Raw genomic sequence first — 26,069 nt, 5'->3', positions numbered from 1 at the left:
ATTGGTGTAACACGTTTTTAAAGAAAATGTTCTACATTCTACTTTGGTGAGTAGTGTCTGGGGTCTTAAAAGCCTGTGAGCGGCCATCTAAGATACTCCATTGGTCTCACCCCTTCGGGAACAAGAGAGAATGAAGAAAACTAAAGACATAAGGGAAAGATTAGTCCAGAGGGCTAATGGACTGCAACTACCACGGCCTCCACCAGACCAAATCCAGTACAACTAGATGGTACCCAGCTACCATTGACTGTTCTGGCAGGGATCATAATACAGGGCCCCAGAAAAAGGTGGAGAAAAATGTAAAACAAAATTCTAAGTCACAAAAAAAGACCAAACTTACTGGCCTGACAGACACTGAAGAAACCCTGAGAATATGGTCCCTGGACACCTTTTATCTCAGTGAAGAAGCCACTCCTGAGGTTCACCTTTCATCCAAGAATTTGACAAGTCCGTAAAACGAAAAGAGACTAAAAGGGCACGCCAGCCAAGGGCCAAGGATTGGAAGGCAGGAGGGGACAGGAAAGCTGGTAATAGGGAACCCAAGGATGAGAAAGGAGAGTCTTGATATGTTTTGGGGTTGTTAACCAAGGTCATAAAACAATATGTGTGCTAACTGTTTAATGAGAAGCTAGTTCATTCTGTACGCCTTCATCCAAAGTACAATAAAAAAAAAAAAAGAGGATGGAAGATAGTATTAGGTATTACATTTCTTTTCCTTCAAGTGGGAACCTAATGATGTCTAAAATTGGTAAGTCAAGAAATATAGCTACTGTTGTATTATTCAAAGTTGTAGTAATAACCAAGAGAAGAACCAAAAACAAATGGATACCAATGATTACATACGGGGAATATCACTAGGGCAAAGTGGAAGTAGGGGCAAGAAACATTTATGAATTATTTTATATACATTTTTACTCTTGATTTTTTTTTTAAATCACATACAAAAATTATTTAGAAAATTTAACAGTGGAAATTAATAAAACTATTTTAAATTCTGTGATTTAGTCAGCTATTCTTATTCGTTGACATTTCAGAAAAAAATTGAGGGGCTCAGTTCTATGAGACGTTTTTGTTTTATATTTATATATATTTTTTATCTTGTACACAAAGCATTTTAAATTTGTTTTTTTCAAAATATACTTTGGCCATCCTGAGTATATCAGAAGCTAAAGAGAAAATGTCCTAAAAAAAACACATGGTTGCTGCGAGGCAACATGTTGAGGATTTAGAAGATGTCAGGGAGTCTTCCCTTCGAATTATACCCTCATTATCCCACTCCACCACTGAACTTCCTCGTGTTGAGCAGAAAGTAAGCCCACATTTGAAGATGACACACAATTACACTTTCATATGCAGGGTATGCAGTCACTGTTCCCAACGGCTTAGATAACCTTTTTATTCTATACTAAGATTGGTCTTTTTCACGTTGAAATGCTCAAGAACGTTCTTTTCAGCTTGTGTTGGGAATGCCATTCTTTGATTCCTTCTACAGAATTCAATGAAATAACATTAGAGGCTTCCAACAGCAGACTCCAAATCCCTGAACTAAGTGCGATTTGCAAGCAGTACACATGTTGAGAACTCTTGAATTCAAGGGTGCTAATACTAAGGACTCCAGAATGACTCACGTTTAATAGCACTGCCACAGCAACAGGTCTTAGTAGGTAACAGTCTTGCTCAAAACATGAAGAAACAAAGCAAGATGATGTCATAGAGGTCCAAGTCCACCAGATGAACACCACTGCCTTCCTGGGCTTTGGCTTGCTGTCTGTTTATGTGGCTTGTGACAAAGAAAAGAGGTCAAAGAAGAGTATTTGTTGTTACAAGATGAGAAATCCAATACGTCCTAAGAGTCAGATCTATTTCATCATAACTTTGTAAGGCTGCTCTGCAAACAGAGGTCCAGCCAGTCGATAAAACAGAGAGCTGCTAGTAGCAAGTCCCCGGCTCCCAATTACTTCTTCAGCGTCTTGTGTCCAGTATCTTGCTACCACCCATTGCAATACCAGTTCTTTAAATGCTGTTTTGACCCCAGTTTTTCTTTTTTATTGTACTTTAGATGAAGGTATACAGAACAAGCTAGTTTCTCATTAAACAGTACACATATTGTTTTATGACATCGGTTAACGACCCCAAAACAAGTCAACACTCTCCCTTCTCAACCCTGAATTCCCTATTACCAGCTTTTCTGCTCCCTCCTGCCTTCCAGTCCCTGCCCCAGAGCTGGTGCGCCCCTTTAGTCTTGTTTTGTTTTATGGAACTGTTGGATCTTCGGCTGAAGGGTGAACCTCAGGAGCAACTTCATTACCGAGCTGAAAGGATGTCCGGGGGCCATACTCTCAAGGTTTCTGCAGTCTCTGTCAGGCCAGCAAGTCTGGTCTTTCTTTTTCAGTTAGAATTTTGTTCTACATTTTTCTCCAGCTCTGTCCAGGACCGTCTATTCTGATCCCTGTCAGAGCAGTCAGTGGTGGTAGCCTTGCACCATCTAGTTGGACTAGACTCAGTCTGGTGGAGGCCGTGGTAGATGTGGTCCATTAGTCCTTTGGACAAATCTTTCCCTTGTATCTTTAGTTTTCTGCATTCTTCCTTGCTCCCTAAGGAGTGAGAAAGTGGAGTAGCTTAGATGGCTGCTCACAGGCTTTTAAGGCCCCAGACACTACTCACCAAAGTAGAATGTAGAACATTTTCTTTATAAACTGTGTTATACCAATTGAGCTAGATGTTCCCCAAGACCATGGTCACCACAGCCATCAACCCAGGAATTCGGTCCCACAGGGAGTTTGGATGTGTCTATGGAGCTTCCATGACCTTGCCTTGTATAAGTTGTGCAGGCTTCCCCTGTATTGTGTACCGTCTTACCCTTTACCAAAGTTACCACTTACCTATTGTCTATTTAGTGTTTTTCCATCCCCAACCCTCCCCTCCCTCATAACCACCAAAGATTTCTTTTTGTGTGTAAAACTTTTCATGACTTTTTACAGTAATGATCTCATACAATATTTGTTCTTTTGTGATTGACTTATTTCACTCAGAATAATGTCCTCCAGATTCATCCATGTTACGAGATTTCTCACAGATTCGTTGTTGTTCTTTATCGTTGAGTAATACTCCATTGTGTGTATGTACCACAGTTTGATTATCCATTCAACTGTTGATGGGCATCTAGGTTGTCTCCATCTTTTCGCTACTGTGAACAATGCTGCAATGAACATGGGTGTGCATGTGTCTATTGGCGTGACGACACTTATTTCTCTGGAATACGTTCCTAGGAATGGGATTGCTGGATCATGTGGTATTTCTATTTCTAACTTTCTAAGTAAGCACCATATCGTTTTCCAAAATGGTTGTATCATTTTGCATTTCCACCAGTAGTGCATATGAATTCCGATCTCCTCTCAGCCTCTCCAACATTTGTTATTTCTCATTTTTTTGATTCGTGCCAGTAATGCCAGGGTGAGATGGTATCTCATTGTGGTTTTAATTTGCATTTCTCTAATGGCTAGTAATCAGGAGCATTTCCTCATGTGCTTTTCGGCTGCTTGAATGTCATCTTTCTTGAACTGTCTGTTCATTTCCTTTGCCCAGTATTTGTCTTTTTGTTGTAGAGATGTCAGATTTTCTTGCAGATTTTAGAGATTAGACCTCTGTCTGATTTGTAATAGCCAAACATTTTTTCCTAGTCTGTAGGTTCTCTTTTTACTCTTTTGTTTTTTTTTTTGATGAGCATAAGTGTTTAATTTTTAGAAGATCCCAGTTATCTAGCTTATCTTCTGGAGTTCCTGTGTTGTTGGTTGTGGTTTATATATTGTTAATGTTGTGTATTAGGGCTTCTATGAACTTCATAGTTTTGGACTTTATATTTAGGTCTTTGATCCATTTTGCGATAGTTTTTGTATATGGTGTGAGGTATGGGTCCTGTTTCCTTGTTTTGCAGATGGGTATCCAGTTTTGCCAGCACAATTTATTTAAAAAAAAACTGTCTTTTCCCCATCTGATGGACTTTGGGCCCTTGTCTAAGATCATGGATTTACATCTGGGTTCTCAATTCTGTTGTTTTGACCCAGTTTTGAGACCCTTTCTGGAAGCTGGTCCATTTCCCTTCTTGAGCAGCTCATTAAGTCCAATCTCCAACCATTCCCCTTAACAGGTTCTCACACTCCTGGGCCACTATGCATCTATCCTAGTTACCCCAAGGCCAGGTATTCAGAAACTAGGGACAGCCCCTATGCCCCTTGAGCCTACAGAGTTATTTAAAATGCCCAATTCCCAGGAACTCTGAGAAACCTACCTGATTCCACCCTACTTGCCTTACATAAACCCTCTCCTACAATTCACTTGTTGTTACCTTGCCCTTGGGTATAACCCCTGTGCCTCCCTGTTCTGGGAACTGTGATTATAGTAAACGTAGTTACTTTTTATGGCCTCCCTGACTGCGCTCTCCCTCCTTGTACCTGACTTACCACTCCGTGAATTTGTTAGAGCACTCATTGCTAATGCCCCTGTTGTTCCATATGCATGTGAGTCAGCTTCAAATCATGGTGACCTTAAGTATAACAGACAGAAACGTTGCCTGGTCCTGCACCATCTTCTACCTTACCAAAAAACAAAAAAACCAAACTCATTGCCATCAAGTTGATTCCAACTCATAGCAACCCTACAGGACAGAGTAGAATTGCCCCATAGGGTTTCCAAGGAGCACCTGATAGATTTGAACTGCCAACCTTTTGGTTAGCAGCCGTAGCTCTTAACCACTAAGCCACCAGGGTATCCTCTTCTACCTTAGCCTTCCTAAATCTCCCTTCTTATCGGCACATTTGTCTTTCAGCTTTGTAAAAACCGTCAACATCTTATAGGCCTCTGAGCCATTTTAACCTTTTATAGTTATTTTACATATATTTACTCTGCAGTATTAGTTATTATACATTTCAGAGGTCAATTTTACTAGCAGGTTCTTGGGAAAGAGATTGTAGGAAGGGGGAGAGGAAGCAGAGGTAACTTTTCAGTTTTTACACTATGATATTATAAGTATTTCAGTTTATTAAGCAATTTGTTTCCATTTTAAAAACACCTGCTGAGCACCTACTCCATGCCTAGTCATTATATGTAAGCATCTAAGCATAGTGATTAAATGCATGAACATTGGGCTAAAGAGACATGGGTTTAAATCCTACCTCTATTCAACAAATGTGTGACCTCCAGCAAATTATTCAAAACCTCATATTCCCTATCTATTACATGGGGATGATAATACCTGCCTTACAGGGTTTTATGAGTATCAAATCTACAAAATGCTTAGCACACAGTAAAACCTCAATAAATATTATCTAAATTACATGAGAACGTTCACAATTTAAGGGAACTTGTTTTCCAGTCAGAGGTACCTCTTATTATAATTGGAACATATACTCAAACTAATAGTTTCTGAATTAATAGCAAATTATGAGTGTGTTTTAATATTTTTTAATTAACAGGCTTTATTTTTTTAGAAGAGGCTTTGATTTGCAGGAAAAAATGAGCATTTAGTACAGAGAATTTCCATATACTTCTTCTCCCCTCCCTTGCCACAGTTTCCTCTATTATTAACATCTTGCATTAATTTGGTACATTTGTTACAATAGATGAACCACTACTGATACATTATTATTAACTAAATCCCACCAACAAGGACTTAGAGCATCTGTTGTTCCACATCCTTGCCAACTTTTGGTATTCTCAGGGTTTTGGATTTTAGCCATTCTAATAGGCATATAAGGGTATTTCATTGTTGTTTTAATTTGAAATTCTCTAGTGATGTACGATGTTGATCATCTTTTCATATGCTTATGTGTCATCTCTGTATTTTTTATGAAGAGTCTGTTCAGATATTTTTCCCTTTTTTAGAAAAATTGGTTTGTTTTTTGTTATTGAGTTTAAAGAGTTCTTTATACATTTTGTATGTAAGTCCTTAATCAGGTATGTATTTTGCTGTATATATCAGAAAAGCTAAAGTATCAGTGGTTTAAACAAGATAGAAGTTTTTCTCTGTTCTGTAAAAGAAGCCTGGACACAGAGAGTACAGGGCTGGTATGGCAGCTCCAAGTCAGGGGTTAGGGCTCTTTCTTTCTTTTTAATTGTACTTTAGATGAAGGTATACAGAAAAACTAGCTTCTCATTAAACAGTTGGTACACATATTGTTTTATGACATTGGTTAACAATCCCAAAACATGTCAACACTCTCCCTTCTTGACCTTGGGTTCCCTATTACCAGCTTTCTTGTCCCCTCCTGCCTTCTAGTCCTTGTCCCTGGGCTGGTGTGCCCCTTTAGTCTCTTTTCATTTTACGGACTTGTCAAATGGGCCTGTCTAATCTTTGGATGCACGGTGAACTTCAGGAGTGACTTCACTACTAAGCTAAAAGAGTGTCCAGGGGCCATACTCTCGGGGTTTCTTCAGTGTCTGTCAGGCCAGTAAGTCTGGTCTTTTTTTGTGAACTAGAATTTTGTTCTATGTTTTTCTCCATCTCTGTCCGGGACCGTCTATCGTAATCCCTGTCAACGCAGTCAGTGGTGATAGCAGGGCACCTTCTAGTTGGACTGGACTCAAGTCTGGCGGAAGCTGTGGCAGTTGTGGTCCACTAGTCCTTTGAACTAATCTTTCCCTTGTATCTTTAATTTTTGTGTTAGGGCTCTTTCTCTTTTATCAACTTAGCACATGTCTTCTGGACCCAGGGTCAATTCTGGGTCCACTATAAGTTCTGGAGATATTGCCAAGTGTCCATATTCCAGGGAACTGGAGTGAGTAAAGGGAGAAGGACAATAGGAGTATGTCTCCCACCATCATTAGTTCCCTTCAAGAAGCCTTCCAGGAAATCTCACACATCATTATTGCTTACAACTCACTGGACCTCACTGGCAGAATTTAGTCACATGACCATCCTTAGCTTCAAGGAGGACTGGGGAATGTTATCTTTTAGCTGGGCACACTGCCAGCCTGAATAAAATCAGGCTTTTCTTACTAAGGATAGAGCCGAGAATACATATTACCAAACCAACCAAACCCACTGCCGTTGAGTCGATTCCGACTTATAGCGACCCTATCGGACAGAGTAGAACTGCCCCGTAGAGTTTCCAAGGAGCGCCTCGTGGGTTTGAACTGCAACCTCTTGGTTAAGAGCCGTAGCACTTAACCACTACGCCACCAGGGTTTCCAAGAATAGATATCGGGTAGAGTTTATGGCATAATTATTGATATGTAATTAATATTGGAAGGTCCCTGGTGGTGCAACTCGTGTGCACTGAGTACTAACCCAAAGGTTGGCACTTCCAACCCACCCAGCAACACCACAGAATAGAGTACTGGTGATGTGCCTTGTAAAGATTACAGCCAAGAAAACCCTGTGGGGCAGTTCTACTCTTTTAACACATGGGGTCTCCATGAATCCGAAGTGGCTTGACAGTAACAATTTGTTTTTTTTGTTTTGGAATTAGTATTTCAAAAAATAGCTCTCATTTTTATTTTGGTGTCAATCGAACTAGTTTATGGTGAAAAAGAAATTTCACTATCGAACAATGTATTCATAGCCAAAGGGTGTGATTTTGTATCAAATTATGGTATGGTGACATCATACACTAGGGAAATATCACACAGCTGCAAAAAAGGTAAGAAGGTGAGACAGGAATCTTCTGTATAGAGTTTAAGATATTTTAAAAATGTATTCTGAAACTGTCATGTCTTTCTAGTCAGAAATGCATGTTTTTCAAAACAAAACCTTAATGACAGGGCTTACTCTTGTTACCTTCATCATTCTGAAAAAGTTTTGAATTTTTACAGACTTATCTACAAAGTTATGGAATCAGCTATAACAGTATTCACTTATTTATCTCATTCTACAAATAAGAATTGGAAAAATTTTAATTGGAACATCTACTGCTTCCTCCACCGATCTCAATATCAATAATAACAAAAAACTTAAGATATTTGGAGTAATTCTGTAAGGCCAGAGCCTGTTCTAAGTATTTTACATGTATTATCAGAGTTGAACTTCACTAGAACCTTATGATTTAGACATTGTTATTATTATCTTTGGACACATATTAGGAAATACAGATGAAGAATTTCTCACCCCCCCAAAAATTGTTAACATTTTTGTATATATTCTGTAGAATTTTTTTTATTCGTGTCTATCTACCTACCTGTATAGATATAGGAAACCCTGGTGGTGCAGTGGTTAAGAGTCTGGCTGCTAACCAAAAGGTTGGAAGTTCGAACCCACCAGGTGCTCTTTGGAAACAGTTCTACTCTGTCTTATGGTGTTGCTATGAGTTGGAATTGACTCGATGGCAATGAGTTTGGTTTTTTGGATACAAAAAAAAAAAAAAAAAAAATTTTATTTTTTTATTTTTTATATGCACACAAATATTTGTAAATATATTACTAAAAGAACTTCATTTTTACATAACAAGTACCCTACATTTCCTTAATGTCAATAAATATACATCTGTTTAACTTTCACTTTTTTACTCTTAAAAATAACTGATTTTTTATACCCTAAAGAAATGAGCCTTCACACGAACATGTATATGCACACCCATGTTCATTGCAATGCTGTTTACAATAGCAAAAAGATGGAAGCAACCAAGGTGCCCATCAATGGATGAATGGACAAATAAATTACGGTACATTCACACAACGGAATACTGCGCAATGATTAAGAACAACGATGAATCTGTGAAACATTTTATAACATGGAGGAATCTGGAAGGCATTATGCTGAGTGAAATTAGTCAGCTGCAAAAGGACAAATACTGTATGAGACCACTATTATAAGAGATCTAGATAAAGTTTAAACACAAAAGAAAATATTCTTTGATGGTTACAGGGGTGGGGAGGTAGTGAGAGGGATATTCACTAACTAGATAGTAGGCAAGGATTTTTTTTTTTTTTTTTTGGTCAAGGGAAGGGCAACACATAATGCAGGAATAGTCAGTACAACTGGACTAAACTGAAAGCAAAGAAGTTTCCTGAACAAAACCAAAAGCTTTGAAGGCCAGAGTAGCAGGGACGGGGGTCTGGGAACCATGGTTTCAGGGGACGTCTAGGTCAACTAAAAAAAACTGGCATAACAAAATATATTAAGAAAACTTTCTGCATTCCACTTTCATGAGAGGCGTCCGGGATCTTAAACTTTAGCAAGAGGCCATCTATGACGCATAAATTGGGCTTAACCTACCTGGAGCAAAGCAGAATGAAGAACACCAGTGACACAAGGTAAATATGAGCCCAAGAGACAGAAAGGGCCACATAAACCAGAGCCTCCATCAGTCTGAGACTAGAAGAACTAGATGGTGCCCAGCTACCACCGATTACTGCCCTGACAGAAAACACAACAGAGAATCCCTAATGGAGCAGGAGGACAGTGGGATACCGATCTTAAATTCTCAAAGAAAGACCAGGGTCTGACTGAGACCAGAGGGACCCTGATGGTTATGGTCCCCAGACTCTTTGCTGGCCCAAGATTGGAACCATTTCTGAAGCCAACTCTACAGACAGGGATTAACCTGGACTATAAGATAGACAATGATGCTGGTCAGGAGTGAACTTTGTGGCTCAAGTGGACACATGAGACTATGTGGGTGATTCCTGCCTGGTGTAGATGAGAAGGAAGAGGGGGACTGGAGCTGGCTGAATGGACACGGGGAATACAGGGTAGGGTGGAGGAATGTGCTGCCTCATTAAGTAGAGAGCAGCTGGGAGTGCATGGTGGGGTGTGTATGGTTTTTTGTATGAGGGACTGACTTGATTTGTGAACTTTCACCTAAAGCACAATAAATAATTAAAAAAAAATGATTTCAAAAAATGTAGATCTGCTCTTATACTAACCTTTTCTCTTTCCTCATGTGCGTGTGTTGTGTGCACGTATATGTTCCCGCCGAAAAAGTCCATGAATGTAAAAATAAAAATACACTTTAATTTTTCTCAGGAAAATCTCATTCAAAATTTATTTTGTGCAGATAGTACTATTGTAAGGAAAATAAAAATGAAGCATATCTTATAAATTAGCACAGGCATATCTCCAAATATCTAAATAGAAATGGTCAGATTTAGAAACACAAAATCTAACACAGGATTTTTGTCAGTTAGTATGTACTTAGCTAACCCCAGTGAAACCCAGTGCCGTCGAGTCGATTTCAACTCATAGCAACCCTATAGGACAGAGTAGAACTGCCCCATAGAATTTATGTACTTAGCTACCTGTGGTTAAAATAGATATTAAAAATGCAAACTGTGTGACTTTTCCAGAGATATTATTTTAGGCAAAACATATTATCAGAATTTCTGACTTATGCCTTTTTTCCTGTTTCAGTAAACATCTATTAAAAATCTGTAATTCTTTAAATTATTAAAGAATTTTAATAGATACCATTATTAAAATGAAAACACTTGATCAAATTTATATTTCCAAACCTTTGAAAAAATTTCCCATCTTTTAATGAGTACCCCCATCACCATTGTACCCAGACTAGCTCAGACCAAATGTACTGTTAGAAAAGTCAAATATTTTCTTATATTAATGCAAGATAGTGCTTGATAATCCCAGGGTTATCCAGCAATTTGTTGTTGAAATATTTTTTAGTGAAATACTTGATATCTTGAGAAGTGACCAAAAATAATTATTTTTGAAATTTTTCAGGAAGGAAAGAAATCTAGGAATGAAATTACTTACATCTATTTTCAGTAACAAAAACATTTGGAATGATGTAAATCCTGGTTTAAGACAAAATTACTGATTTAAGGAAGAATGCTAGAAACATACTTGATGGTTGTAATAACATTTATAAGTATATTTCAAATTTATCCTACCAATTCTAAATATGTCTACATTTTTTCATATTAATACATAACTTTTCTTATTCTGACTCATAACTCCAGAACACACATTCAGAAAGCTTTGGGCAGTATGACACACAAGGGGCAGGTCCTTTCTGATTTAACCTGTCTCTGTTTAAAAAAAAAATTTTTTTTTCCTTTTTCTGTTTAGGACAGAATGCTAAGAATGGTTTATACAACAAATTAGTAAATTCTTCAGTTATGAAATCACAAAACTTTTAATATCATTGAACTTTGAAACAAGTCTATTGTATTCATAGGAAAATTCAGCAAAATCAATAGGCAGTATACCTTTGTTTTACTAAAAAAAAAAAAAAGCCTGAGCATTTAAAATATTTCAGCTCATAGCAGGAATTCATCAACAATGGATTAACAAATAGGATTATGTAATTCTTAGAGGTATGACTATGTTGTCAATCCTTAAGTAATAGAAGGGCAAACTGAAGAACTTGGTAACTATGAAAATACTGGTCATTGTATAATATTTGGGAGGGAGGTAAGTACTCTGCCACTGAACCACATTGCCCCTTTAAGGTTCTCAAAACAAGAACATGATGCCTATTCAAAGCTTTATCCTCAGTGCCTAGAATAGTACCTTGTTCTCAAACCATAGTTGATGAATAAATGAAATACTCTGAGGAGTCTCTCTTTAGTATAAATTTATTTAATTGTATATTACATTTTCTTAGTTTCTATTGAAACAAATCATCACTTGCCTCCAGGCCTACCTGCCAGTCCTTGTTCTGCAAAAGCCAGGATGGTGAGGCTATAAAGAGCAAGTAATTTGACTTTACTAGAATGTAAAGTACTTCATTCTTTATTATGTAAAACATTCATAGGAAGAGTAGGAGTAAGTGTCATTCCAGGTCTCCCCACTCCCCAATACACTTACTTTCTATTTCTGTTATTCTCTCACTAATTTGGCTGTCTTCCTTAGTTTAACCTAACTGATTACATACAGCAATGAAGTTCGGTTAAGGGTCTCTTTTTGAAGGAACTAGAAGCTATATATCATATTAATTAAAACAAAACAAAACAAAACAATACATTGCCCTTGAATCAATTCTGACTCATATCGACCCCACAGGGAGTAGAACTGCCCCATGGGGTTTCCAAGGGGCAGCTGGTGGATTTGGACTGCCAACCTTTTGGTTAGCAGCTGAGCTCTTAAATACTGCATCACCAGGGTTCCATATATTCTGTAGCATAGATAAATTTCAAGGTGAAAGTAGATAATTATAGACATCTAAATGGTGCTAATGTATTTATCAATAACATATATTAAAAACAAAACAAAACAAACCCATTGCTGTTGAGTAGATTCTGACTCATAGCTACCCTATAGTACAGAGGAGAACTACCCATAGGGTTTCTAAGGAGCTCCTGGTAGATTCAAACTGCCTGCCTTTTGGTTAGCAGCTATAGCTCTTAGCCACTACATCACCAGAGTTTCCATTAATAATACAGAAAATGTTACTTATACATTGAAGAATTTCTTAATTTTGGCTTGGGGGTTTGTGTGTTGACTCATAAAAATGACCATGGTATAATCCTCATTCAGATCCTGGTACTATTTGTAAAAATTCAAGGAAATTTTTTTTTTTTTAATGGACCACAACTACCACAGCCTCCACTAGACTGAGTTCAGCACAACTAGATGTGCCTGGCTACAACCACGGACTGCTCTGACAGGAATCACAGTAGAGGGTCCTGAACAGAGCTGGATAAAAATGTAGAACAAAACCTTAACTCACACACACACACACAAAAGACCAGACTTCCTGACCTGACAGAGATTAGAGAAACCCCAAGAATATAGCCCTTGGACACCCTTTCAAGTCAGTACTGAAGTCACTCCTGAGGTTCACCTTTAAGCCCAATAAAACAAACAATAACACCTGTAGCTCCACCATATATACAAGACTAAATGGGCACAGCAGCCCAGGGCCAAGGACGAGAAGGCAGGAGGGGACAGGAAACCATTGGGAAACAGGGTCAAGAAGGGGAGAGCTTTGACACATCACGGAGCTGGCAACAAATGTCACAAAACAATATTGTAGTAATTGTTTAATGAAAAGCTAATTTGCTCTGTGAACTGTCACCTAAAGCACTTAAAAAAAAAGATTAAAAACCAGGATCAATTTTGTGAACAATTACATAATTGTGCATGTGGTTCTATAGCACACATTTTAGCAGAATCAAAGGGCATTTTTTTTCACTCTACATTCGATGGCACTGGGTTGTACTGGGTCTACACATAAATTATGACCAGGATTCAGAGAGTCGGCACCAAAATGAATGGTAGGTTAGGAGCATTTGCCCTAGGGCTGCCCTAACCTCATAGGTCGGTGAGGAAACCATCAATTCATTGGGACAAAGAAGGGTGGCCACTCGAATTTCTTGAATTCGTCTTTCACTCAGCCTAGTATGCAGAATGCAAAGACTCTCACATTTACACGGGGTTGGTTTCCTACCTGTGCACGGATTTCAGAATGGCGTGACACATCAAGGGTACTAAATTGTGATGCAATTATGATGATGCCTGGTGTCACTCTATGATGCACCATAAAATGCTCAGAATGGTTAGTCTTAATTGGAAGTAGGTACAAAGTTCATGGCTTGAAAATATTGAAGAGGTTCACTTCACTTATTCTGTGAGAAGCTCTGTTTATGAGAGTTACTTCATTCTCCGACGTGATTAACGCAGTGTAGCTATCATAATGTCAAAGTTAATAATAAGAGTTAACATTTATTATTTGCCATATACTAGGAGTGGTGCCACTTGTTTACTTGTTTTTATGTATCTTATCTCATTTGATCTGCCTAACAGCAGATAAGCACCTTTATTTTTATTTTCAGATGAGGAATCTGAGCCTTTCAAATACTAAGTAACTTAGTAGGTGGTGGAATTTGCATATGAAAACACAGGTTGGTTTGAATGTAAAGCTCATTCCGCTCATTCCAAGCATTAAGCTACTTTGCCTCCCTGATGCTATGTTAAGCACCACATCAACATAAATCACCTCGCTCCACATTTCCAACTGAAAAAAGACTAGGCAGTTTCCAATTTTAAAGATCCTGCTTTTACTTCTAACAGAAAGTGAAACGTTCTCGATGACAGATGAGCACAACTTTCATTCACCTCAATAAAAAGAAAGAAGAAAGAAAAACTGGAAGAAGACAGCTAGGACAAAAACCTACAGAACAAAGGTGCAACAGTGCCTGAAGTTCACATGAAATCTTCATCACTATTTTTTGAAATTTGCCAGCAGGTCTCTGAATCTTTCTGAATCACAATCGCCTCATCCACCAAAAAAGATGACAATGCAGGACCCTACATGGGAATGGGCGTTGTCACCTTTCCAGCCTTACTTTCCACACCCTGCTGTAAGGCATTTCCCGGGCCTCCCTTCCTTCCAGAAAGCCTTCCAGGATACTCACAGGCAAAATTAAACTGTGCCTCCTTTTCCCATAGCGCTATGAACCTTTCTTATCCTCTGACATCTCGGAATACTTATCTATGTATCTGGCCCGCACCACACTATGAGTTCTTGGAGAGTAGGGACCTGGTCGTATTCATAGTTTGATCTCCCTCCTTGCTGCCCCCTGGAGCCCTGGTGGTGCAGTGATTAAGAGCTCTGCTGCTAATCAAAAGGTTCAGCCATTGAAATCCACCACCTTGGAAACTCTATGGGCAGATCTACTGCGTCCTATAAGGTCACCATGAGTCGGAATCGACTTAACAGCAATGGGTTTGGTTTTTTACTGCCCCCACCCCTTAATAAAGCAAAACTGGTGGCTTACACAAAATGTGCCAACAAATGTCAAATAGGAGAGAAGGCATGATTCCTAACTCTGTTTATTCCATCCTACTAAATGCATGGTATTTTTTAGCCTACTCACTGTAATATGCCATTAAAAAATAACCCCCCCCCCATAAAAAACCCACTGCCGTCAAGTCAATTCCGACTCATAGCGACCCTATAGGACAGAGTAGAACTGCCCCATAAAGTTTCCAAGGAGCACCTGGCAGATTTGAACTGACAACCTTTGGGTTAGCAGCCGTAGCACTTAACCACTACACCACAAATAAGCTTAAAAAAAAGTTTCCTGGAAATAAGACAGATGCACTGGGGCCCACATTCCTAAGAACTGTTTTACTGAAACCATCAGGGAAGAGACAAGAATCTCCAGTTACAAGAGAGAACAATGCTTTTTTCTCTAAGTCAAGAAAAATCCAGTTCTGAAGTTGTCATATAAAATTTAGTCAAGCAGCTCACTCCTTCTCTTTCATTTTATCTACTTGTGGTGATTAAATACCTTCCTGGGTTCTAAATGGCCCCTAAAAGCTGGTCTCTTTATCTTGGGATTTGAGAGACACACTGCCCAATAATCTCACACACCACCCAAATGCCAATATGCTACCGTTAGGGACTCTTTTCCTTAGGTTGTTGGAAACTTTGGTGGCGTAGTCGGTAAGACTTACGGCTGCTAATCAAAAGGTCAGCAGTTTGAATTCACCAGGCACTCCTTGGAAACCCTATGGGGAACTTCTACTCTGTCCTATAGGGTCATTATGAGTAGGAATCCACTGAACAGTGATGGGCTTGTTTTTTTTTTTTTTTTCTTGGTTCTTTAGGTTAAGCGTTGATCTCTTCAGAGACTCTCTTCTCAAATGTCAGTTTAGCCCTAAATTCCTTTATCACCGTGTTAAGTGTACAGGTTTTAGGGTCAGATGAACTTGAATTCAAATCCAACTGGCTTCTGAAGCTGTGTAAAATTCTTTTCTTGACTTTTTAAAGATGTTATTTCTCCTGTAAAGTGAGAACAATGATACCAATTTTGCAAGATTATTGAGTGAGATTTTTTTTTTTTAGTGTAGATAGAATTTTTAGTGCGGTTCAACAACAGTAAGCGGTCAATAAAGATTAATTTATCTTTGATGAGGGCCCTGGGCCACACAAAGTAATGGGAAGGAGGTGGTTTGAACTTCTGGCCACTTGACACGAGTGGGAAAGGACCAGTGAATGAGATACAGGCCCATCATAAAAAAAGTATCTTCTCAATTCAGGCTCACCCTCTAGTCATTTAATGCACTTCACTTACCCTTGTTAATGACATCCACGCCATCGTTACTAAGCTCTTGACCTTAAAGTACTTTTACATCTTAATATGGAACTTTTTCTTAAGTCTGGCTAATATTAAGTTCAATCAAAGTATATACAGATGGAGTTTGAAACTTTGGGGCTTTTGACTGTCAGATACTGGCTCCCAAACTCCACTCCGGCCCTCGAATATGGAGTGGACAGTTTGCACGCATCCAGCTAGGGATTTAGTTTTCATTTCCTCCCAATGGCTCTCCACTCAAGAGGAACGGAAGCGGGGCCTTTGCCATCCGTGTGTGGTTTTGGGGTAGTAACCTCTTCTGGGCGGCCGCCTGTCCCCACCCACGGCCGCGACTGTGACGTCAGGCCCAGCCTCCCTCCCCGCCCGGGCTTTGCCCGAGGCTGCTATAAAGGCCAGGTGAGGGCCGCGCCTGTGGAATGTTCGCACACCTTGGCGTCTGCGCCCCAGTCGGAGCCCGGAGATTCCGCGGTGAACTGAAGGCGCACATCCACTGCCCGGAGCCCCGGCGAGCCTTCCAGCACATCTCACACTCCCCGACTCCTCTCCCTCTTTCTCCTTCTCCTCTTTCCCTTCCTCGTCCTCGTAGCTCGCATCCGAGTTGCCCCAGGGACCGAGACGGCGCCGCTCCAAGGGACCAATGAGAACCTCGCTGCGGCTGCTGCCGGCGCCGGTGGCGCTCTTGCTATTAGTGATCCTCGGCTCAGGTGAGGACCTCCTGGCTCTGAACTGCCGGGCGCTTCGCTCACGGCAGGTGAAAGCTGTCACCTCTTGACTCTTGCTCCTACTTCAAGGAACACCCTTTGGCGCCCCGGACTCTATCCTGTGGAAAGAGATGCCGCCCCTCGCTCCCTCTGGTTACTCCCTTGGAGGAAGGGAGATGTCTTAGACGTTCCAGGGCAGGACGAGGGCGCCTGAGAGAATCCGTTTTTTAGTCCAGCCGAGGGAGCCCTTAGAGGTCCTGTGATCCAACTCCTTCGTTTTACAGAAACGCGGCATCAGAGAAGTGAAGTGGAGCGGAGGAGTGAGGTGCTGGACCCAGAGTGCCACCTCCTACCTAAATTCTCCATCTCCTCTGTCAGTGATTTTAATTTTACCTTCCATAGAAGGTCTCAGTGTCCCAGAGGGAAGTTAGAAGCACCACTCTGAGGCTGTTTTCCTGAAAGCTAAAAGATAAAGCAGAGGCTTTGTCTGGGCCCCAAATCTTACTTAATAAACAGTTTCTTCTCTATGTAATAACAACAATAATGAAACAATAATAACCATTTTTTATCAGCTATGATTTATATTACTTTTACATCTCATATACATAATCTTTTTAAAATGTGAGGATGTATTACGAAAATTTGATATTTATATCCAGAACCTGTCTGCTAAAATGGGACAGAATAACATTCTAGCAAAGACAAATGCATTTGGGATGTGAAGTGATAGGAATATTTAGCCGTTATTTGCTAAGTAAATACATTAGATGAATTTGCTTATTTGGGAGTTTTTTTTTTTCTTTTGATGTGGAAATTAATTTAGACTATCTGTGGAAAAGAAAACTTTGATAAAAGATACTCTGTAATTGAAACAGCTGAGCTTCTTGTTTGCAAAATGGGAAGTTGCTTTCATAAGTGACTCAGTCACAAACAATAGGACATATGCAATAACTGCTTTGATATCAGAAGATAAACATTTCTTCTAAGCACAGTTGACTGGTGAGAAAGACGCCCTGCTTTACTTTTTCTTTTTCTCCCTCATTCCTTCTCCCAGGGCATTATGTTGCTGGATCAGAACACAAAGGCACCTACTCTGGGAAAGGGGAACAATTTTCTGGGGACCACAGTGCCAGTGGGCTTGAGGTGATGGTGACTTCAAGAAGTGAGATGTCCTCAGTGAGTGCAATGCCTTCTGGTGGCGAACTGTCCTCAGAGACTGACTATGACTATTCAGAAGAGTATGACGATGAACCACAAATATCCGGCTATATAGTAGATGATTCAGTCAAAGGTGAGTAAAGGGTAAGTGAAAATGTAACCTTTGAGATGTGGGTTTGTATCTGCAAAACTGCATCAAAAGAAAAGCCACTCCCTGGATTTTCTAGTGGCTTTCTTGTGTATACATCTATTATAGCTCCACTGGGTAAGCCATAAACTGAGACGGAAAGAGCTATATGTGGACACATCCTGTATATCTGGAGCTCTACCAAATGTTTTATGTTTGTTAAATCTACACAACAACTTGTTGGAGTAGAAGTTGTCCTCATTTGACAGATAAGGACACTGAAGCTTAAAGAAGATTGTGTTTTGCCTGAGGTCCCGTAGCTAGCAAGCAGCAGAGCTGGAGTTAGAACTCCGATCTGTTTGATTCCAGATACTGTGCTCTTTCCCATATGACCCTGCTCCTGAGCCATATACGCATCAACCACTCCTATATACTTTAGCTTTTCTGTCTACTCCCCAAATAACTGCATTTTAACACAAATAAGGAACCAGAGTAAAGTAATGGGGCAGGAGAAAATGGACTTTAGCCATTAAATAGTAGGTATTGAGAAACTGGTGATGATGACGATGACAGTAATAATAAAATTAACCTTCTGGACAGATTAGGAAAGAACATATATGCATGGATTTTATGTTGCTAAAATCACAGTGTAACCCCAAATACCATGTTAGTTATGTAATAGTGGCCCATGTTGTTTCCCCCTTTTGCTGTTAACAGATATTTTAAATAGCATTTGCTTAAAATGAGGGTAGTAAGGTAAGAGATAAATATTGTCCATTACCCTCGTATTACTTTGGAGTTTGAGGGCATAAAAGGTCTTCAATCAATCCGATCTAAATAGCCTAGGAACACCCACTATGGAGACAGGGAATGAAAGTTTAAGCCCTCCTTGTGGCTTCTTCTTTCCTGACTCTGGCCTCCTTGACTCCCCTCACTGTATCAGGATCCCAGCCCTGGTGAAGGGAGAGCAGGTGGTACCACACGGGTAGTGACTGGGCTAAGTGTCAGGTGGGAAAAGCTTTGATGAAACCTCTACCTCACTCCCTTCCTCCATGTAATCTTGTGCTTTCATGTGAGGTGGGGAAGAGTCCCAATGATAATTCTTATTTTTAGAGGAGTGATAACTGAGCTCCAAGATATCTGCAAATTGTCCCCTTAAAAATGCTTCATGTTGTTAACAGTTAAACAGGCCAAATAAATGTAAGTAGTGAAAATGGCTACTGCTCCAAACTGCAATGCCTTGTTGAAATGGAGTGAAAATGTTGGTTCCACTCTTTTGAAAAGCTGTTAAATTAATGTCCATGGAGTTAATGTCTATCGCAACACTTTAGCCTTATTTATCTCTGTCTGTAATTTCGAGGCTATCTGATAAAGCGCAATTATGTTCATTTAAAATGCCTTTTTTTTTCCTATATTAGAGGACTTATTTTAACTTGTGGTGCTTGTTTATCATTAGAAGAATGTTTCAGTACAAACATCACGTAGCCATCCATTAAACTCTGCTCCTATTTTTACCTTGGTGAATGCTATTATAAAAACAAGCTAAAAGATTCATAATATTTATTTGTCATTTCCTTAATTGGATGGGTTCTATCTTTGATTTCCTTGTTAATCTTTACTATGTTCTAATGCTTTCTATGTAATGGGTGCTGGATGACAGTTATGACTGATGGTATTTTCTCTCTTCATTGGGTTCTGTTTGCTAAATATTTCCTTGAATAAGCCTATTCTGGGATTAGCGTAACAAAATGTACAACTCTCACATGGAAACTCCTCCTTCTCTGTCTTTATGTGGGTGAACTATACCTTGTGTAACTATAAGACTGGCCAAAAGTTTCTGTGGATCTGATGAGTTAAAATGAATTTCTGAAACATCAAGTACAAATATTTCTGGATTCCTGTTTTCAAATAGACTGACTACAGAAATGAACCCCTGGAAGATATCAGTTAATTATCATCTATTGTAATCTGGGAGTTGGAGAAAGTTGGCTAACTCTAATGTGTAACTCTCAGTTCCCCAGACTCTCTTAGAGTAACCAATACCAGCCATTAAGCCTATGACAACTTTATGTGTATCAGAGTAGAACTATGCTCCATAGGTTTTTCAAGGGCTGATTTTACAGAAGTAGATCACAAAGTCTTCTCAGGTGCCTCTGGGTAGACTTGAACCACCAACCTTTCAGTTAGCAGCCCAGTGTGTTAACCATCTGAACTACCCAAGAGCCCCCTGCTGTGTAGCACCCAACTGTGATAGTGAGGACAAAGCTGATGCACTAAATAAAATAAAATAAATAAATGCCCCCAAGTCCCATTTCAATCAATGACATTGATCTTTTCTTAGAGAAAGCATAGCATAGTGGAAAATTAACAGGCTTTGGTATCCCAACACTGCCATTTTCTAGCTACTTGTCCTAGGGCAAATTACTTCACTGAACTTGTTTCCTCATCTATATCATGTGGATAATGATACATAAAACTTCGATTTGAATTTAATTACATTAATGCTCATTGCCAAGAACTTGTTATGTATTACAATTCTAAAAACCACTCTAGGGTAGTAAAATACCAAAAAGGTTCAGACATTTAAATGTCACACAATACTGATGTTCTCTTTGACCATTTATTGTGTACCTGTTGTGTTAAATAATGAGACAAAGATGGCCTTTATTCTCATGAGCTCTCACTGTGTGTGGCTTCTTTTCCTCCTGTTTCCAAAATGATACTCAAGGTGAAGACCATTGCTAATAAATTTTATTTTGTCTTTTTAGTTGAACAGGTAGTTAAACCCCCCCATAACAAAACAGAAAGTGAACAGACTTCAAGCAAACCTAAAAGAAAGAAAAAGGCTGGCAAAAACGGAAAAAATCGAAAAAACAGAAAGAAAACTCCATGTGATGCAGAATTCCAAAATTTCTGCATTCATGGAGAATGCAAATACATAGAGCACCTGAAAGCAATATCATGCAAGTAAGTTTTCCTAAATTATACAAAATTTTACATTTCTAACGCCAAGTCTGAAATTCTTAACTGCAGAAAACTGTTTTCCCATCGTATAAAATAAGAATCAGCAAACTTTTTGTATAGGACCAGGTAGGAAATGTTTTAGGCTTCACAGGCCAAGATTGTTTACTATCTTTATAACCAACTGAAATGTAACCATTTAAAATGAAAAATTCATTCGTAGCTTATAGGCCATTAAAAATAAAAACAAAAACAAAAACTGACAAATGGCCAGATGTGAACTGTGGGCTATATTATAGTTTGGTTGCCCCTGGTAAACTATGTATGAAGTTTTTTTATTTCAAAAAAAACAATACTAGGTATGAAACTCTTTTATAAAGTTACCTAAAGGTACTTTTTACATAATCTTTCATGTTGTGCTCACATCCAACCCCCCCCAAAGCTGCTAGCACATTAAATGATAGAGGAGTTTATTCACTGTATAACAAGTCACTGGACTCATCAGGTAGTCATAAAAAAAAAGCACAAAGAGTTAAAAGGTGTGTCTTCCTGGACTATCACACCCACACTAATCTCAACTTACTCTTACACTAATAGATCTTTGGCTAGAATGCATTCCATGTCTCATGATTTTGTAATGAAAATATAGGGCATGACTTTTTTTTTTAAATGTTAGAATTAAATGGCTGTTTATAACTTGGAAAGTAAACCTAAAATAAATGGAATGTTTCTAGTGATTATAATTTTTAAATGTGGGTTGTTTGCAGGTGTCATCAGGATTACTTTGGTGAGCGATGTGGGGAAAAGACTATGAAGACTCAAAGAATGGTTGACAATGACTTATCAAAAATCGCTTTAGCAGCCATAGTTGCCTTTGTCTCTGCCGTGAGCCTCACAGCTGTTGTTGTGGTCATTACAAACCAGTAAGTATGGAAATATTTTTTTAAATTCCTGGTCAGATAATGCCAGGTTAACTTTTTTTCAGTATTTCTATCACAGTCTGCTATCATATTTAAGATGAATTATTCTATTGGTGGCACATGGTCTTTGGTTTATATCTCTACACTTTATTGACAAAGATCACAAAATATGGTCAAAATTTAAAATAATATTTTGACCTCTGTTGGAACTTAGTATGTGCAGTCCTTTTTCAGAAGATGTAGAAATTTTTTTTTTGACTTTAAGTGAATGTTTTGTTTCATTTCATATTTCTACTGATGGCTACTTCTGAATCTCAGAAAGCGTTGGCAGCTTCTGTGAATATCTTAAGCTTAAGCAAGCCTCCTAGTGATGGAAGCTAATTAAGACTTGGTTCATAATAGATTGTCAGAGATAACTGCTTTGGTACTAAAAATTACAAAGAACTTCAAACCAACAGCCAGAAGTTATGCCTCCTGTTCGCATTAGAATGCAAAACCCTAAATTAGGAATTTCATAGCATGGTGCCAATTTGCTTAGAGCTCACACCTATTGTGTTATTGTCAAATACAATACTATGGGAACTCAATTCTTAAAAAAAAAATTTCTCCCACATGGCATGGTGTGGGAACAGGAACAGTTCTGTTCCTGTTCTACTCCAGGATGTCTTCCTGTGCTTACAATAACAGATCACATTTTTTACTTCATGACCAATGAGTGTTGGAACCAGACTCTTCCAGGTAGTAGACACTGATGGGTAGCTGAGAATGGCATTGTCTATCAAATAGAAGTCACTGAATAAGGGAAGCTGGGGGAGGGTATGAATGTCTCCATGATGACTCATGTGCTACTAGAGCTTGGGAAAAGCAATGGCCTCATTATTCTAATTTTAGGTCTTAGTAAATTGCTGTAACAACTGGATTGTGTACATAATCTACCATTCTTGCCGTTGTTCAGGAAGTGGGGTTATTCTTCTGCCATTGTTTACTGTTAATTCATGTGCAGATCATACAATGATAAAATGATGCATACAAAAAAACTTTTATCATGTACATAAAGTTTGTTATTTGGTATACATTTGTTTTGTACACTCTAGAACTTAGTCTGGTCTTTTAGTGCTTCAAGGCATATAAGCAAATGTGTTTAGGAAAGATACCCTCAGACAAACCATAGTTATTTGATATAAAAAGGTAAAAGAAAAAAATTACCAGCTAAGGAAAATGTTTTGCAATAATTATTATTAAAAGTTATAATTATTTGAGTTGAAATTTTTAATACTACTTTGGAAAAGCATGGAAAAATGTTGTCACGGTGGCATTGGTAAAACCATGTTCTCCTTGTATTTGAAATACATAACAAACACTAAGCTGAAACCACAATTGCTGTTCTTTCATAACGGAGGTGAGTTTCCCCCCCAGAGGTCACAACAAAGGAAAAAGTATCTATGATTTACATGATAGTATCTGACAGATGGATTAAATAAAGACTAACTAGAATTAGAATTACTTGTACAATCCCGAGAAACTTATAAACCATTGTGTTTTTTAATAGAAAGTGACAATAAGTAAAACTATAAGGAAATGTTTATTACATTTAGAAATAAATAAAAGCCAACTTGTTTTGTAAGACTGTTTAAAGATGAAATCTAACCGTCTAAGTTAGTTTGTGGAAGCATGAACTCTTCCTGTGATAAACTATACCATCTGCTTCTTCTTCCAGCTATACATGACAACTGTACTAATTTCTATACAAAAAAAATTTTTCTTTGATGTGTTCAATGCCTTTTGAAAGTTTGTTTCTCAAGACATATGTATTTAAATCTTATTCCTTTGGAAATATTAAAGTCAACTTAAACATCTCCTTAAAAACATGTTAATGTCTTTATAACTAGGTAACGCTTTTTTCTTTAAAGGCTTCGAAAACGATACTTCAGAGAATATGAAGGAGAATCAGAAGAAACAAAGAAACTTCGACAAGAAAATAATGCACATACCATTGTATAACTGAATATAACATCACAGGTTAGCTTTTTAAAAAGATATCTTTAGATCATATCCTATAATTTTGGACAAGATAAACACCTGTTATCAAGAGAAATGAAGACAGTAGATGTTCTTAATTATGAATGCACTATGAATAATGGTTATAGTAAAGTGCTACTTTTTTAGCATGAGATAGAGTTCATGACAAAGAATGGACTATGTGCTCAATCAAGAATATAAGAGATTTAAAGATGAAGAGGAAACAAATCTTGTATTCAAGGAGCTAAGTGTCTAGTAGATGGAAAAATAAGACACAAAGGGCCAGAATACTAGGGGAGATGACATAAATGTCATAAGAATGAAACCAATGGATTATGAAGAGTTTCTAATGGAGGAGAGAAGGAATCCAGAAAGTGAGCAGGAAAGGATGTGTAAACAGGGTGGCACTTGAAGTGGGCCTTCAAGGACTGATGAGATTAGAACCTGGAATTATGATGAAAGATGAAAGTTAATACTGTAAGAGAGAATTGATTGTTTTAAGAATTGGTATAAATGGCCTAGTTGGAATGGGTATTAGGGGAGATAAGATTGTAAAGAGAGGTTGAGCTCACACTGGTGGGCAGCCAGAGTCAGGGAGATAGCACTTAAATGTGAGGAAGTGGAGACAGCAGGTTGATAGCCTTTCAAAGAGAAGGAGCAGAAAGAGATGGGGGTACAAATTTGAAATATAGCAAGGTAAGAATATATTTGCTTATTTATTTGTTTGCTAAGACGGGAAGCTAAGGATGTAGTAGCTAGAAGGCAAGAAGGTAAGGAGAAGGGTTTTTCATTGAATGGAAAAGTGAAGAGCTAATGAAGAAAACAACTCCCAGAGGAACAGGGAGCTCAGGAGATCAAGGACACACTTCAAGTTGGTCATAAAAAAGAACTTGATTTCCTCGGACAGGCAGGAAAGAAGATGCCACATCCTTAAATCATTGTTTTTCTAAAGTTACTGAGTGTAAGAAATACTCGTGATGCTTGTTAATTACACATACATACTTCTATGCCCAAACCTAAATCAACTGAATCACGGTTTTTATTTTTAATGAACAATCCAGCTCTTTCTGCTGTATGTGGTCTTGCAGCCAGGTTTGGAGAACCACTACCTTCAGCACTGGTTAAGTGCAGATCTTATGTCCTGAGCCTATTAAAGAACTAGCTCGGTAATTTTAAATGGATAATTATCCATGCCAATATACTCTGTATTTATTACATCAAAATTTATTAATTAACTGGCTTAATGTGCTGAAGCTAAGACCACTGGAATGATAAGGGTAGATTTTTGGTGACTTAGTGTAATTGAGACTTTTCAAAGTATGTCCCAGAATGATTTTAGGAAAAAGAATATGCTGTGCTGGCCTGTAGTGGCTGCCTATTATCTGGTAGCTACTATTATTATGCCCTGGGTACTAATTATCCTAAATTAAAGTGCATTATAAATACTCTGAGACACTTAATCTTTGTTTTTAATTATGTCCACTGCATGAGTTTGGGTAGGAAAGTTCTCTCTCGTGACTATTGTTGCTTTTTTTATTAAGCAGAATTTGATCAATGGGTTTGAGCATACACAGCCTTCTACCTAAGTAGGCATATAACCAACGTAGGTATGAAAGAGGCATTCAAAGTGATAGTTTGTCCCTGAAAAGCTCTTAACATTTTCCATAAGAACGCGTAGAAAAAAAAAATGGCAGAAATTTTGAGCCCTGATTATTATTTGAAATTCTCGTAAAGTGAGGTTGGAATTAAGTGTGTTACTAACACTGTATTTTATTTTCTAACAGGAGGTCATATTGGAGTCACTACCAAGTCAGAACCATGAACAGAGTTGGTTCCTCTTTTCAGTGGATCATGAGAAAATGGAACATTTTTGTTCTGATGGCTTTCAACTTTCAATTGTCACTTTTTATGCTAAGTCTTATTTCTGTACATAAAGATGCATGGAGAGAAAAAGTATTTTTTCAAGTTGTAAATAATTTATTTAATATTTAATGGAAGTGTATTTATTTTACAGTGCATTAAACTTTTTTAATCAAACACAGTTTGAGAGTTTGAATATTAGTTTTGGGATTGCAAAACTCTAGAGTGTTTCTCCTAAAACTTGGCACATCATACAAAAAGGATTTCCTCCTTTTTTTTTTTTCACTGCCTTCACGTTGATTTTGAAAATTGATTCCTTTTCTTACAAAG

At 38.3% G+C, this 26,069-nt stretch overlaps 1 protein-coding gene across 1 annotated transcript; it reads left to right on the top strand.

Moving 5' to 3' along the window:
• Positions 1-16,407: 16,407 nt before the first annotated feature.
• Positions 16,408-25,816, top strand: AREG (amphiregulin). The gene is made up of 6 exons (XM_049887099.1): positions 16,408-16,697; positions 17,749-17,985; positions 20,748-20,946; positions 21,708-21,863; positions 23,771-23,879; positions 25,664-25,816. Exons 1-5 carry the CDS (start codon positions 16,631-16,633, stop codon positions 23,859-23,861), a joined length of 750 nt encoding a protein of 249 aa, XP_049743056.1. The 5' UTR covers positions 16,408-16,630; the 3' UTR covers positions 23,862-23,879; positions 25,664-25,816.
• The last annotated feature ends 253 nt before the right edge of the window (positions 25,817-26,069 follow it).

This window comes from Elephas maximus, chromosome 5 (genome assembly GCF_024166365.1).
Source record: "Elephas maximus indicus isolate mEleMax1 chromosome 5, mEleMax1 primary haplotype, whole genome shotgun sequence".
Lineage (NCBI taxonomy): Eukaryota > Metazoa > Chordata > Mammalia > Proboscidea > Elephantidae > Elephas > Elephas maximus.
Note: the sequence above shows the minus strand (reverse complement) of the source record. Positions and strands in the feature narration are given on the sequence as shown.